The 14,535-nt window shown below is 41.0% G+C and overlaps 1 protein-coding gene across 4 annotated transcripts in view; it reads left to right on the top strand.

Moving 5' to 3' along the window:
* The window catches only part of Acaca (acetyl-CoA carboxylase alpha), a 251,719-nt gene that overhangs the window by 221,175 nt on the left and 16,009 nt on the right, over nucleotides 1-14,535 (top strand). For all 4 annotated transcript variants that reach the window (XM_090351204.1, XM_090351203.1, XM_090351206.1 and 1 more), the window contains 2 exons: nucleotides 4,534-4,711; nucleotides 5,785-5,897. In XM_090351204.1, the coding sequence (XP_090207330.1) occupies nucleotides 4,534-4,711; nucleotides 5,785-5,897 (291 nt within the window). The remainder of the gene's footprint in view (nucleotides 1-4,533; nucleotides 4,712-5,784; nucleotides 5,898-14,535) is intronic.

The following is a 14,535-nucleotide window of genomic DNA, read 5'->3' as shown; positions in this document are numbered from 1 at the left end:
TGGCTTTTCATGTTATACTTATTATTTTGTTCCTGGGACAGGTTATAAATAACAATAAAAAAACACACTTATTGAAAACTTTAACTGAAACGAAAGTCTATTTTAAACTCTCTGATTACTTGGATGCTGAAATAGTGTCCACTGGCCGTCAGGAACTTAGGAGAGACATAATGCATATGCAGCTTGTGTGTGCCTAGTGTTTACCTCAGCTTCTCACAGATCATCGTGCTCAAACCAATAAAATCTGTTCCAGTGTTGAGAGTGTGAGGCACTGTGGAAACCCTCTCAGCCACCCTGCTTCCTTGTTTAGTTCATGTTGTATAACAACTAAAGCCCTAGGCAAAGTTGATGCCTGGGTGCTAAGAACATGCTTCAAAAGCTGTATGTGATCACCATTCATGCAGATGTACTTAACACAGACTGTTCAGAAATGAAGCTTCTGCCTCTCCAGTGAAGAAAGAGCCTAAGAGCAGTTTCCATTTTCAATTGCATTTCTCAGGGCCTAAGAATGGATAGCAGAGCAGAGCCTTAAAATTCCCTAGACTGATTTTTTGGCATAAATCCTTGAGGCTCTCCCTACTATACTATGGTGGCTATTCCCTCCCTCCCCTCCTCTCTTAAATATGAAAGGATTTCAGACAATTGTATGTTAGATTGTTGCTAAGTGTTTCAGCCTGCCTTTCAGAATAGATGGTCCAGAGGAGTTTCAGTTCAGTATGAGCATGATGATTATAGAATTTGTTTTTGTGTTTATGTTTTAATAGCTTGCTTTTTGTGTGTTTTGATGGTTGGATTGTGAGTCTGTTAGTGTTTAAGGGTAGATGGAAGTATTATCCTCATTCCAAGAATGTCAGCTTTAATGAAGCCATTCTAGCTTGCAGTCTTGGGGCCTTAAAGATATTTCTTCGGCATCCTGAACCAAGCTCTTCACATAGTTGCTAGTGTCATCAGTACAATCTCTGACATTTCTGAACATAGAGGAAGTCTAGGCAACATTTAGAAGTGTCATTTAGTCAAGTCTCTTTCCTGGTTTCATTTTAGTCAGCCATTGCATTAGCCTGGTAAAGCAGATAACCCCAGCTTCGTGCTCTCTTTGGTAGCAATAGAAATGATTAATAAAAAGAAGGATTTTAGCTGGGTGCAGTAGCTCACACCTGTAATCCTAGCTACTCAGGAGGCTGAAATCTGAGGATCAAAGTTCAAAGCCAGCCGGGACACTGAAGGACGTGAGACTCTTTATTTCCAATTAACCACTAGAAAACCAGAAATGGTGCTGTGGCTCAAGGGATAGGGTGGGAGCCTTGAGCTGAGGAGCTCAGGGACAGTGCCCAGGCCCAGAGTTCAAGCCCCCAAATCAATTTAAAAAAAAAAAAGGTGGGGGGATTTTAACATATATGGATGGACTTTAGAACCAAAAAAGATCTGAGATTGAAGATGGGTTTGGTGGTATATGTCTGTAGTCCCAGCTTTTAGCAGTCAGAAGCAGAAATACTACAATGTGAGGCTAACCTGGGATACCTAGCAAGACCTCACCTCAATTTTGTTTTTTAAAGGGATCTTTGGGGCTGGAAATGTGGCTTAGTGGTAGAGTGCTTGCCTAGCATGCATGAAGTCCTGGGTTCCATTCCTCAGTACCACATACACAAAAAAAGCCAGAAGTAGTGCTGTGGTTTAAGTGGTAAGAGTGCTAGTCTTGAGCAAAAGAAGCTTAGACCCTGAGTTCAAGCCCCAAGACAGACCTCCCCCCCCAAAAAATGGTATATGTGTAGGAATATTATTTTCGTTACTTTTTTTGTGTATGTGTGTGTGTATGTGCTGATACTGGAACTTGATCTCTAGGTCTCATACTCTCCTTGGCTTTTTCATCCAGGTTGGTACTCTTATCACTTGAGCCACACCTCCACTTCTGGCTCTTTGCTGGTAATTGTCCCTAAGAGTCTCAAGGATTCATGTACTCTGGCTGGCTTCAACCTCAGTCCTCAAATACCAGCTTCTCCTGAGTATCTAGAATTACAGGTGTGCACCTCCAGTGTCCAGCTACTTACTCTTACTTAGCTAAGCCTCCATCCACTTCCTTGCAATTTGGATATATGAACAAGATGATGTTCTGATGATTAAGAGGTGTGTGTGTGTGTGTGTGTGTGTACAAATACTATCCATTTTACACAATACCAGCTAACTACATTCACCAAAAAGAAACCCAAGTCCATTTCACAAATTTGAAAAATAAGCACAAACTCCACTTCAAGCTATTTCTGTATAACATGAGATCAAATTATTTTTCAATTAAATGAATAAAAATACATTTTCTCTTTGGGGAGTTGAATTTATACCAAGGTAGTACAGAGATAGATTTTGATATTATTTTTAACAAACAGAAGTTGAGAGGTTAGAAACTTTCTTCATTTACCTGTAGTTTATTCTTTATTTTTCAGGTAGAATGACTTTGTGCTATCTCTCATTATATTTTCACCTTTTGTCTATACTACAGATTGTGCATGATATTGACAGAAACCACTCCTTTCTTATTCTGAAACTACTCTTGGCAGCACTGAAAAATGTACTGCTAATTACACAATTATTTTATTATGTAGCACTGGCTGAAATACCCACTGAAGAATTAATTTAGTTAAAATAATTTGAACTGAGCAATTATTTTCATAACCACAGAATTAGCGTAAGCCCTTAAAGTCCTTTATTCCATGCTCTTCATACAGCAGTTGTGCAATTAGCAGTAAATTTTTTTTGGGGGGGGTCCTTTTTTCTGAAAGGAATAAATGTCTACTCTGATCATACATACAGAGTATGTGACCATACACATTCCGTATAAAGCAAGGAGTTCTTCCTGGGGCAGCTTGGAGTTTTAGAAGTCTATACAAACAAACCAAGTTGGGACAACAGGGAAAGGCGTGTGCCTTGCAGTGGATTGTGCTCGCTGATGGTTGGAATATACAGCCATTTTTATTTTGGAGAAGGTGGCAGTTTAATTTGCCAGTAGCTACAATGAAAGCAATTTCTATTTACTTTGCTCTTAACTTCCTGAAAAATGCTTCTTTGCCTTGGATTTCCAGAATTGATTTATTCCAAATTGAGATCCTCTGTTTGATAGGAAAGTTTGAACTCAGTTGAACCTGTTATTTGGTGTTTAGAAAGACCTCATTGTAGCTTCAGTGAAATACTCTTTAAACTTCTGGAATCATAAACCTAAAACTTTAGCAGTGTTTAGACTTCTGGAAACTAGTCCATATAAAGTTGGAAAATAAATAACTGATCCAACTTTTGAAGGACTCACTTTATTCATGGACCAGGAATCTTTTCTTCAGGCTACTCTGGCTGTGGGAGGATTACAAATTGTGCTCTTTAGCAGTCTAAAGAGGCCATTTTTCTGTTATATGTGCATTTATAACAAACACTCTTCTCATGTATGGACACATATGTTTATGTTCTCATTGATTTCCTATAAACACATGACTAAGAATTTGTTCTTACTTTCAAAAGTGCATGCGCTTACTTACTCAGCCAATACTTATTGAGGACTGTGTTCTAGGTATTGGGAAGTCCACTGGGTATATCAGGATGAAAGATTCAGTTTGGATTTGTTTATTTCTTTTGGAAACCTGATGAAACCTCTTGCTGGCCTGAAACTCCCCCTGAAGCCCAAGTTCTACTCAAACAGATAAGCCTCCTCCTGACTTAGCCTCCCAAGCACTAGGATTACAGCTGTGCCTCACCACATCTGACTGGCATTTTTTTGGGTGGGGAGGGGAGTTGGCGGTCATGGAGCTTAACTCTGGGTCTGGACACTGTCCCTGAGCTCTTTAGCTCAAGACCAGCCCTCTACTGTTTTGAGCCACAGCTCCACTTTTGTTTCTCTGGTAGTTAACTGGAGATAAGAATTTCACTGACTTTGGTGCCCGGGCAGGCTTTGAACCAAGATCTTCGGATCTCAGCTTCCTGTGTAGCTAGGATTACAAGTGTGAGCCACTGGTGCCCAGCTTCTGACTCCACTTTTTAAAGATAAAAATTTTGTGGGATCTATTTCCGTTAACTGTGCATTTTAAAAACTTTATACACTAATAATCAGAGGATTTGAAAAAGCTAGAATAATTCCTTCAGAAAACTTAATGTAGTGGGAGAGATCACATATTGACATAAAAAATACTCAACACTGGCAGAGCAAGTGTGAATTAATGTGGTGAGACCTTAGTACAGAAATTCAGGGAGGATATAAAATGGATATGTAACCAAGGGTTTTCACACTGTGTCTTGTGAAGATAGTGCATTTGATAGTGCATTTTTCTCCCCTGCTTTTGAAGATCTCTGGAGTAGAGAACAGGTAGAGATACCATTCCATTAGGCTTTGGGGTAGCTACCCCAGGACCTACTACCTCAAGCTATGAGCGGCCTCCTTAGAGAAAACATAGTGTGCTGTACAATTCCTTTCCTTGTATCCAATAGCCTGAGCAATGTTTGAAACCACTGCTTTGAAAAAGATGAATTTCATGATTACTTTACTTATATCATTCTCTATAGACATGTACGACCAGGTGCTGAAGTTTGGTGCTTACATTGTGGACAGCTTGCGAGAGTGCTCCCAGCCTGTGATGGTTTACATTCCTCCCCAGGCCGAGCTTCGAGGTGGCTCCTGGGTTGTGATTGACCCTACCATAAACCCCCGACACATGGAGATGTATGCGGACCGAGAAAGCAGGTAATATGCTTTCTAGATTTCCACTCGCTACCTCTAGGGATTCAGCAGCTATTGTTGTCCTCCCAAAGAACACGATGACCAAAGGAACATTTGAATCTGTCCATTCCCAAAGAAATATAAGGTAAGAAAATAGGTTCTCTAAATAGTGTCAGCAAAAGAAGAAAACCAGGCTGGAGTCAGTCTTCCTGTATAGTCCGTCATCCCAGATTCTTTTAAGTATTGAAGTCCTCTATCCACACCACACTAAAATTTGTTATATGCAAGCCCTTTAAAATGTATGGAGTAAAGGCTGAGAGTTTGGCCTAGTGGTAGAGTGCTTGCCTATCATGCATGAAGGCCCTGGTTCAATTCCTCAGTACCACATACATAGAAAAAAAGCTGGAAGTGATGCTGAGGCTCAAGGAGTAGAACTCTAGTCTTGAGAAAAGTTCAAGTACAGTGGGCCCTGAGCCCAAGCCCAGGACTGGCAGAAAATAAAAAAAATAAGATGTATGGAGTAGACATTAACTGTAATTTTTAAATATTAAAAAAATGTTTTGGGAATGGTTTCTGATAATAGAGCTCTTCAGTTGCTAGAAGCAACCCTGAGGCCTTTACTGCGCTCATTTCCATAACATTGGTCTTACCTACAGCTTGGCCTGACCTCCTATGTCCGATCCTAGTCCTACCAGCAAACTGACAGCTGTGGTGTGGGCTCATCAATACTGACCCCTCACTTGTGTTGCCTAAGTGCTGGCGGTTCTTCCCCTGCCACTGCACCTATAGCATAAGGTGACTCGTCACAGTCTTTAGCTGTAGATGGTGGAATCTGTACTCTCCCTTTGAGATACAAGTCAACTGGTGTGGTAATGAGAATTATTTTAATTGCTTTCTGCCAGGCCTTTCTCATACCTCACTTAGACACTTCTCTGGTGTCTGCTTTTTTCCCCCAGGAAGAATTCTGTGAACCATGGGTGGGCAAAATGATAATGAAGCTATTTCCTGGTCCACAAATTGTAACTGGCCTCATTCTGTTGTCTTCTTTCCTTTAAAGTGCCTCTATTTCTGTTTTGTTTTCTTTCTCTCTGATCCAGGGGATCAGTTCTGGAACCAGAAGGGACTGTAGAAATCAAATTCCGAAAAAAGGATCTGGTGAAAACCATGCGTCGTGTGGACCCAGTCTATATCCACTTGGCTGAGCGATTAGGTATGTCTGCTTGTCCTCTTGGCAAATCAATGAGCCATTCAGCTGATTTGTAATGAGTGCATTCATAGGCCAGGGGAGGAGGCACTGAAGCATTTGATCAAATTCATGATAATCTTTATTTACTGTCCTCTATATGGTAAGAACCCTGGTAGAATGAAATAGTGTGTGTAATAGGAGGGAAAGTGGGCCCAAAAAAGCAAGTCAGTTTTTCCTCTGTTATTTCCTTATAGTGCAAATAGCCTACTTTTTTATTTTTATTTTTTAAGAATATTCTTTTTTTTTTTTTTTTTTTTTTTTTTTTTGCCAGTCTTGGGCTTGAGCTCAGGGCCTGAGCACTGTCTTTGGGTTTTTCTCAAGGCTAGAGCTCTACCACTTGAGCCTCAGCACCACTTCCGGCTTTTTTCTATGTATGTGGTACCGAGGAATCGAACCCAGGTCTTCATGCATGCTAGGCAAGCACTTTAACCACTAGGCCAAACTCCTGGCCTAAGAATATTCTTGTAGAGAATTATTAGGTAGAAGTTGCTTTGGAAAGCAGTTTAATCGGGCAGAGAATACTCAAGACTTACATATGTCCTGTTTCTGCTTGTCTCTGTGGACAGCCTATCTTGTTTCTGAGAAATGTTGTGTTATGGAAAAGCCAGAGCCTACCCAGGCGGTGTTCTGGGGTCATCGTGGGCTATAGAAGTAAAGATTGCGCACTGTGTGCTTGCTTCCAAATAGTGGCTGTGGCAGTCAGCGCCCTGAGATGCTTCCAACTATTACTGTGTTGCTCATTTGTTTTCTGAACTTTTGGGAGATGCTTGCAATTTGAACGTAGGATGAAACTGTGGGAGCCCAGTGATGAGTCCAGAGTCTGAATGAGTTTTAGGTTCTTTTGAAACACTGATTTTTCTTTTTTTAATCCAGGTCTCCCACTGAGACCCTTCCTGTGTTAGTAAAGATAGTTGCTTATGATTCTGTTATTGATTATTTGGTTCTGGTTTTGGTTTCCTAAAGGAGTAGAGAGATTGTCTTAAATTTATAGTGAAACACAAGTACACAGTACATGGAAGGAGTAAAAGAAAAGTGCTAGCTCACTTATGTTCCAAAGAGAATGTAATTAATAAAGTACCATGTATGGTGTCTAGACTCCTCCCTCCCCACTGAGAATCAGGAAGAACTACTTAGTGTGTGCATGGTGATGACCCATCCAGGCCCCTGCATTCCAAGTTAGGTTGTTTGCGGAACACGGTGACCTGGATTACAAACCCTGTTGGTGTCCCATTGTTTGCTGTTCGGTAACGGCCACCAGTATCTAGCCTACCACAGCCTGATCGTTTTATGGGAAATACACACATACAAAAATAAATTGGTGAGGTTGTTTCTAAAATCTATTGCCACCCAGAATTGTTGAGGTGGTTAAATTTCTCTTTCTTTTCCAAACAGGGTAATTACTTCTGACCAACCCTATACACTTTAATTAAAGTAACTGCAGCTCAGGAGCAAGTTACTTAGAACCGTACATAGAGAAAGCTGTAAAAGCTTCAGTCACTGATAAGCATCTCACTTAGATGGCTCATAATTGCTCCCAGCATCCAGTGATCATTGCTGCTGTTTTTAAACACTAAATTCTGTAGGAAGGCCTCACACTTGTCAGAGAATTACCAGATTTCCTTCCTTTCTTTTTTTTTTTTTTTTTTCCACCACCCCCACCACCACCTTTTTTTCTGGTTTTCTTTCTGGCCAATTTAAAATTTGTCAAAGTCGGTCTTCTTCTGGATCACTGCCCTTTGATATTTCGCGCACTCCATTTGCCACAAACAAGCCGCAGGGCCGCAGTTCATGCTGACTCTAGCAGAAGCAGAGAGAGCTCCATTTATCTTACACTGCCTGCTGAATTCCTACTCATTAACTGGGGGTTCACTGCCTCTTTTTAACCCCCCAATGGCTGTTATCATCCCTTCAGAGTAACTGGATGGTAGGAAGAGAGATCCTCTCTATATGGGTTGGAGGACTGGGAGAAGAAGGGTATGGGACCAAGCTTCCTTCTCTCCATGGAAAGTGGTTTTGCTCCCACCTTCACCCAGCACTTTTAACTTTAGAAGCCACTGTAGGGGAGAGGGAGGAGATTCCCAAGTGATGGCCGTTTAATCATTTGTTACAAATCATCTCATTATCAATTTCGTATCCACACTGAAGGAAATCATATTTATTTAACCTTGACCAAAATGGCACTCAAGAAAGAATCAGTAGTCTGCTAAATGTGAAGAAAAACACATGGGAACATGAGCAGTGGATTGGGAATGGAAATAATTACGTATGAGTCTTGGATATGTTACGTGTAGGTAAATTGTTTAACTTCTCTATCAGTAAAGCGAGGGATAACACTGTCATCTAGCTAGTGTGAGGATCAGATAAATGTATATTAGATCTGAATTTGCAATGCATTTCTCAAGCATGGAGGGTGGCATCATTTTACAGTCATAATCATTAGAAAAAGCATAGAAAGTTTTCTGTGTCTCAGGTCCACATTTGGGATTACAAAAGAAACAAAAGTAGGCCTGTCTCTCAGGCATTTCAGTCTTCCATGTCTGATGTGTCAATGACCCAACACAGCAGATCAGCCTGGGTGTGAACCTGATTCTTTATGAGATCACAATGGCTCTTGACTCTTCTCACAGTGCCTGCAAAGACTACCAGAATGCTTTTGCATAAACTGAGTGAAAAGGACCTTGTTTTCCAGATTAGGAAGTTGAAACATATCTTCCAAAATAAAATTAATGTATATAAGAGCCCAAAATAGAATTCTTGGTCCCTGTATTCTATTTTTCTCAAGATTTTCTCAGATTATACCTCAGCTGAATACTGAGCTTGACCTAAATTAAACAGAGATTCTTTCCCCTTTGTGAGCTAAAGCCAATTGCACTGAGAAAATCTGATTTAGAAGGCCTGTAGGAGTGGATGTTATCTTGTATTCCTGATCTCTTCCCAAATCAGCCTGTGCACTAGGGAGCACTCACAGATCACTCAAGATGAGTCAGTGCACAACTGATTGTGTTCAAAATGATGATGTATCCTCCAAGGATAATGAGTCACATTTAATTTCTGAACAGCTAGCTTCATCTCTTCCAGAATTATTCTGTAAAATTATGTGTGTATCTATATACACATATAATTCTTTGATGCTAGAGATTGAAAACAGTCACATATTTCAACAAATGACCTTTGGTCATTTTATGCACCTAGTTTGGATTGGATAGTGGTATATTGCTGTTTTGTTGGTCTACGACTATAACAGAGAATGAAAATAGTGTAGATGTTGAATTCTGAAGAATTGCCTCAAAATGAAAAGCAAAGTTTAGTCCACTTACCAGAATCTTGTATTGCTGAACCGGTTTTGGCCCTGGAATTTCAGAACCAGCGTTTGGTAAAATCATTGCAGGGAAGATTACTACCATAGTTGCCTTAAGGAAAATAAATTCCTACTCTGAAAATAGAATCCCAGACCTCCAAGGTCTTCTTGTGTCTCACTATCAGCTATCTGCTGCTTCTCATAATCAGAGCAGAAAAAGTGGCAATAGAGCTGGACTTCCATGTTGTTAATCAGAAATCTGGAGTGCTGTGACCCCAGGTCTCAGCTGCATCTTTACCCTCCTCTCATGTTTAGAAAGAAATAATAAATCAGGTTAGATGGAGAGAGAAGCATCTGGCCCAAATGTGAAGTAATTATAAGTTCCCCACTGTCACTCTGGCTAGCGCGCCTAGCCAAAGTAAGGACATAGGCAAACTTTGGTCTCCTTCATGGCCCATTCCCAGACAGCTGGGCAGCTCCTTGGCTGTCCCTTGATGAAGAAACACACTGTTGTAGCCCATTTGAGCACCACTGCTGACCTTCATGCCTGTTAGCCCCAGGTGTGATGGGTGATAATGGAGTATTGCGGCCACCGATGAGGACATCTGTCAAATTCTTCAGGAATTCCTTTCCTCACAGCCTTCTCTTCAGCAGCCAGAATGACAAGAAAAGGATTGTTCTTAGGTGTAGGGATCCAGGAATGACTATCTGAGCTGTGTGGTTTCCATCTCTTATATCCATCTTCATGATGTTATCAACTGAAAAGAGCCAGTGTTGCTTGTCTGAGATTGAAACAGGTTTTCCAGAACCTGACACTGTTACAAGGAACTTTAGGGTTAAACATCTTTGAGATGTTAAAATCAATATGCAAATACAGTCGTATTTAGATAGGTAAGGCCCCCTTTGAAGAAAAGGAGATATATGAAAATGGGATTTAAAAAAAAATAGATACATTGGGAGAAATTATTCCGATTACAAAAGGATTATTTGCCTTACCAAAGGATTCACTGCAGGGTTCCTTCTAAATAGCTCCCTTAAGGCATTTAAAACAGGATCTGATTTACACAGTTTTTCAGGAATGCTTTTGTGCTTTAAAGAAAATGGCACACCTGTTATGGATATAGAAATAGTTTTGCAGGATTTTTTTTCACTATCCTATCTTTATAGATTAATTTCCTTCCACACAAAAAAATGTGGTTATATAGATGTTTTTAAACAGCTACTTATAGTTTGTACTTTTGAATCTTAATAAGATTCCAGACTTTTTTATGCTCCTATTTCCATCTCAAGGTTGAGATGAGGGTGTGTTTTAATACCACAGATCCAGGAGCTATGTGTCAAGGGTAGTCTGGTTCTTTTCTCTAGCATTTTAAGTATTTAAGCAATCAAAGCAAGTTGCTCTTTGAAGAGAAGGACTAAAGCTCGTAAAATTTAAAATTGGATTTAAGTGTTCACAGTATTCTTAGTGTAACATTTTAAAAAATAATTTAGTATTCTATTGTTTTATAAAACCTGATCCCTCTGTGTTCGGGGGATTTTGTATTCATTCATTCTTGCCAGTCCTGCGGCTTGAACTCAGGGCCTGAGTATTGTCCCTGAGCTTCTTTTGCTTAAGGCTAGCATTCTAGTTGAGCCACAGCACCTATTCCAACTTTTTCTGAATAGTTTATAGGAGATAAGAGTCTTGCAGATTTTCCTGCATGGGCTGGCTTCAAGCCATGATCCTCAGATCTCAGCCTGCTGAGTAGAATAGGATTTACAGCACCCCACCTGATGCCTTTTTTTTTTTTTTTGGCCAGATTAGGATTGTTATTACATAAGTGAGAAACTGAGTTGAGAAAAAGAAACTTGGAGCTAAGAAGTTTTAGTCTATGAGTTTGAATTTTATTCTAGACTTTTAGAGATCCCACTTTCCTCAACGCTTACTCTCTAAGATTTGTCCTACTCATATGTACAGTAAGTCTGACTCGCCACCCTTCTGACCCCATCCAAGGGAGAGCTGGCTCTGTATTGAGTCTGAGGCACACCTAACTGGCTCCTGTACTGGAGATCCGGTGACACTATTGTGTTTAAGGATCCTGGTCTCTTAAACAAGCATGGGCCCAGGCCCCCAGCCCCATTTCTCCTGGCTTTGGCCTTGAGCCAGCTTACCTAACTTTGTATCCCTTGGTTTTCTCATCTGCTATTGACTTTTATTTGGAGTTAATGTGAGGATTAAATAAGAAGAAACGTTCTTAAACAGTGTCAGCATAACAACATAACAATAACATTAGCATTTCATATTTGATCATACTAGTGATGCCTCTTCTGTTTTAACTTTTTTTTTTTTTTTTTTCTTGGCCATGGGGCCTGAACTCTGGGCCTTGGCACTGTCCCTGAGCTCTTCAGCTCAAGGCTAGTGCTCTACCCCTTTGAGCCACAGCACCACTCCAGTTTTCTGGTGGTTTATTGGAGATAAAAGTCTCACGTACTTTTGTGCCTAGGCTGGCTTTGAACATGATCCTCATATTTCATCGTCCTTAGTAGCTAGGATTAGAAGCGTGATCCACCAGCACTTGGCTTTGAATTTTATGTATTTATTTATTTTTTTGTGGGTCATGGGGCTTGAACTCTGAGCTCTTCAGCTTAAGGCTACCACCCTACCCTTAAGCCAACTCTACTTCCCATTTTCTAGAGGTTAATTAGAGATAAGAGTCTCAGGTCCTTGGGGCCGGGAGTTTGGCCTAGTGGTAGAGTGTTTGCCTAGCATGCATGATGACCCGGGTTCGATTCCTCGGTACCACATACATAGAAAAAAGCCGGAAGTGGTGCTGAGGCTCAAGTGGTAGAGCTCTAGCCTTGAGAAAGCCCAAGGACAGTGCTCAGGCCCTGAGCTCAAGCCCAGGACTGGCAAAAAAAAAAAGTTTCAGGTCCTTTTGTGCCCAGACTGGCTTTGAACCTTGATCCTCACCTCTCAGCCCCCTGAGTAGCTGGGATTACAGGCGTGAGCCACCTGCCCAGCTTGAGATGTTTTTAATCATGAAGTTTTGTTTATAGGATTTCATAGGACCTTGTTTTGGTAGCAAGGTCCCACCCTTCTTCACCCCGTTCAGTGTCAGCCTACCCTAGAAGTCTAGGAAAGAATGGCTTTTCCCTCTATAGCATATTCTTAAACACACTCACACGCATACACACTGACTTGCTTTCCTAAAAACCCCGAGGCCCTGCAATCTAGCTAGAAAAGAAAGAAAACCATTCCAAGATATTTAATTGTACAGGGAGCTTACAGGATTGATCGAGAGCTTAGCTTTTTACAATAGTCCAGTGAATAAGAAATGCTCCTGACAAACGATCAATGATACGATAATCACTCTTTATCCCCCTCCTCATTCTTACCTTCTTTCTTTCAGGAGAACAGGGTTCAGAAGTCAAAAATCTTTATAGACGCCGCTTTTAAATTAAGCAGAAAATAGACATTGACATATTTGTTAATCTCCCCTAAATCATTACCGGGGCTGGCTGCTTTGCTGTACCAGGAGACGGAGGCCCGCCCTCAATGTTCAGCACAAGGGTACAACTAGCTTAAGAGTCAGCTTATTTTTCAAAAATGAAATTTTCTAAACCAATTTTTCCCTAAAAGCACATGAATTCTTGCTCATCCTATGTGCATTGTCTACATCAGTCTTTTCGTGCTTTGAGGGAATGGCCACAGCCTTCCTCATCTCAGCAGAGCCAGAGAATTCTAGTTGTTCATTTCTTTTTTTCCCCCTGAAAGATCTAGAATAGCTTTATTGGGTGGGCGAAATCTCTGCTTTCCTGGAGCCCACCTCTTTTGTCTCCAACTTGGTGAAGCCTCTTCCACATCCTATGCTGGCCTTGCTCTCACCACCTCTCTCACTGCTCTCCTTTCTTTGGCTGTTGTTAAGATACTCTGTCTGCTTGGCCCCTTTCAGTCCCATATAGGAGCCGACTTTGCTTCTTATGAGCTGGGTCCTCTTGGGCAAGTCACTTTGTAGTATAGGCCTTCTTTTTCTTATTTGTAAAATAAATAACCTGCCTGTAGAGTTGTGCCTCAGGATTGGAGATAATATATGTGAAGTCATCTTGCAAAACCCTCGGTACTGTTGAGATATTCAGCTTGACATCAAGATTAACAGCTGGCCAGGTCTACATCTGAGTTGTACATGCTGACCCATGGGGTGGGTGACCTGAAAGGGTTTGAGTGCAGCACCTGATAGCACAGTAAATGCTTAGTAAGCCCTGTCTCCTATATGGCCCACATAGAGATTGTGGGGATTCAAGCACAGTGGTAGTTGTTTTCCCAAGGAGAAAAGGTTGAAAGTGTCTGGAACGCCCCACTGTCCATGTCCACAAACCTAGGCCTTGTCAAGGCTGCCTGTGGTTTTACCTGCTGTTGTAGTTGGCTCTCGGTCCCATAGAAGCTAGAAAAGCTACCCTGACATTTTAGACTTGCCTTGGACCTTGTTCTTGACGTCCAGTGTGGCTGGGACTTACCGGAGAGCTCGTCCTGGTCCTAGTCGTCAGTGGCCCTCAGCCCGAGCTTCAGCTTTATTAGCAGCACACTGCCATCACCACTAGCCTTTCTGAAGAGAATTTGCTAGTGTCACCCAAGCTCTGGTCTGCTGCCTAGGTCAGGAAGAGAGCTGTGACCATGTGCAAAAGTGTAGGGCCAAACTGATGCACTTGAGTCCTGGCACTTGTCACTTTCTTGGTTTGTGACTTCACGTAAAGTCTCTATGTCTCACTTTCCTTACCTGGAAATATCATCCCCCCCGTAAGGGGATTCATGAAGATGTATGACTTAACAAATTTAAACCACCTAGAATGGCACTCAGCTCCCAACAAATATTAGCATGGATTGTTGATTATACACATTGGATAGCCAGGCAAAACCGTCTTTTCAGCTGGGCAAACTTATATAACTTTTTGTTTGATGTAACTTCACAAGATAATTATGAAATAATACAAAGAATGTCTGTGTTTTTTCCTCAGATTTGTCCCAGGCATTTTATCATTTTCTCTTGCACATGTGTGTGTTCACTCTCATGGCTCTACACACATACACGTGTGCGTGTATGCACATCTTTGAATTATTAGACATCTAAAGACATTTTATCCATATTTACTATTTCTAAGAACATAGACTTCTCTTGCATAACCATACTATATTTATCAAAGCAGAACTACAAACATGGGTATAATACCACACATTCATGAGTCATATTAAACTTCTCCCAGATGTCTCAGTAATGTCCTTTAGATCTTTTTTCCCTTTGGATTTGAGCTGGAATCCCAAAGCTAGGT

Source organism: Megascapheus bottae, chromosome 17 (assembly GCF_031878675.1).
Source record: "Megascapheus bottae isolate mThoBot1 chromosome 17, mThoBot2.hap1, whole genome shotgun sequence".
Lineage (NCBI taxonomy): Eukaryota > Metazoa > Chordata > Mammalia > Rodentia > Geomyidae > Megascapheus > Megascapheus bottae.
The sequence above is the reverse complement of the archived record's forward strand: the minus strand, read 5'-3'. Positions and strand labels throughout refer to the sequence as shown.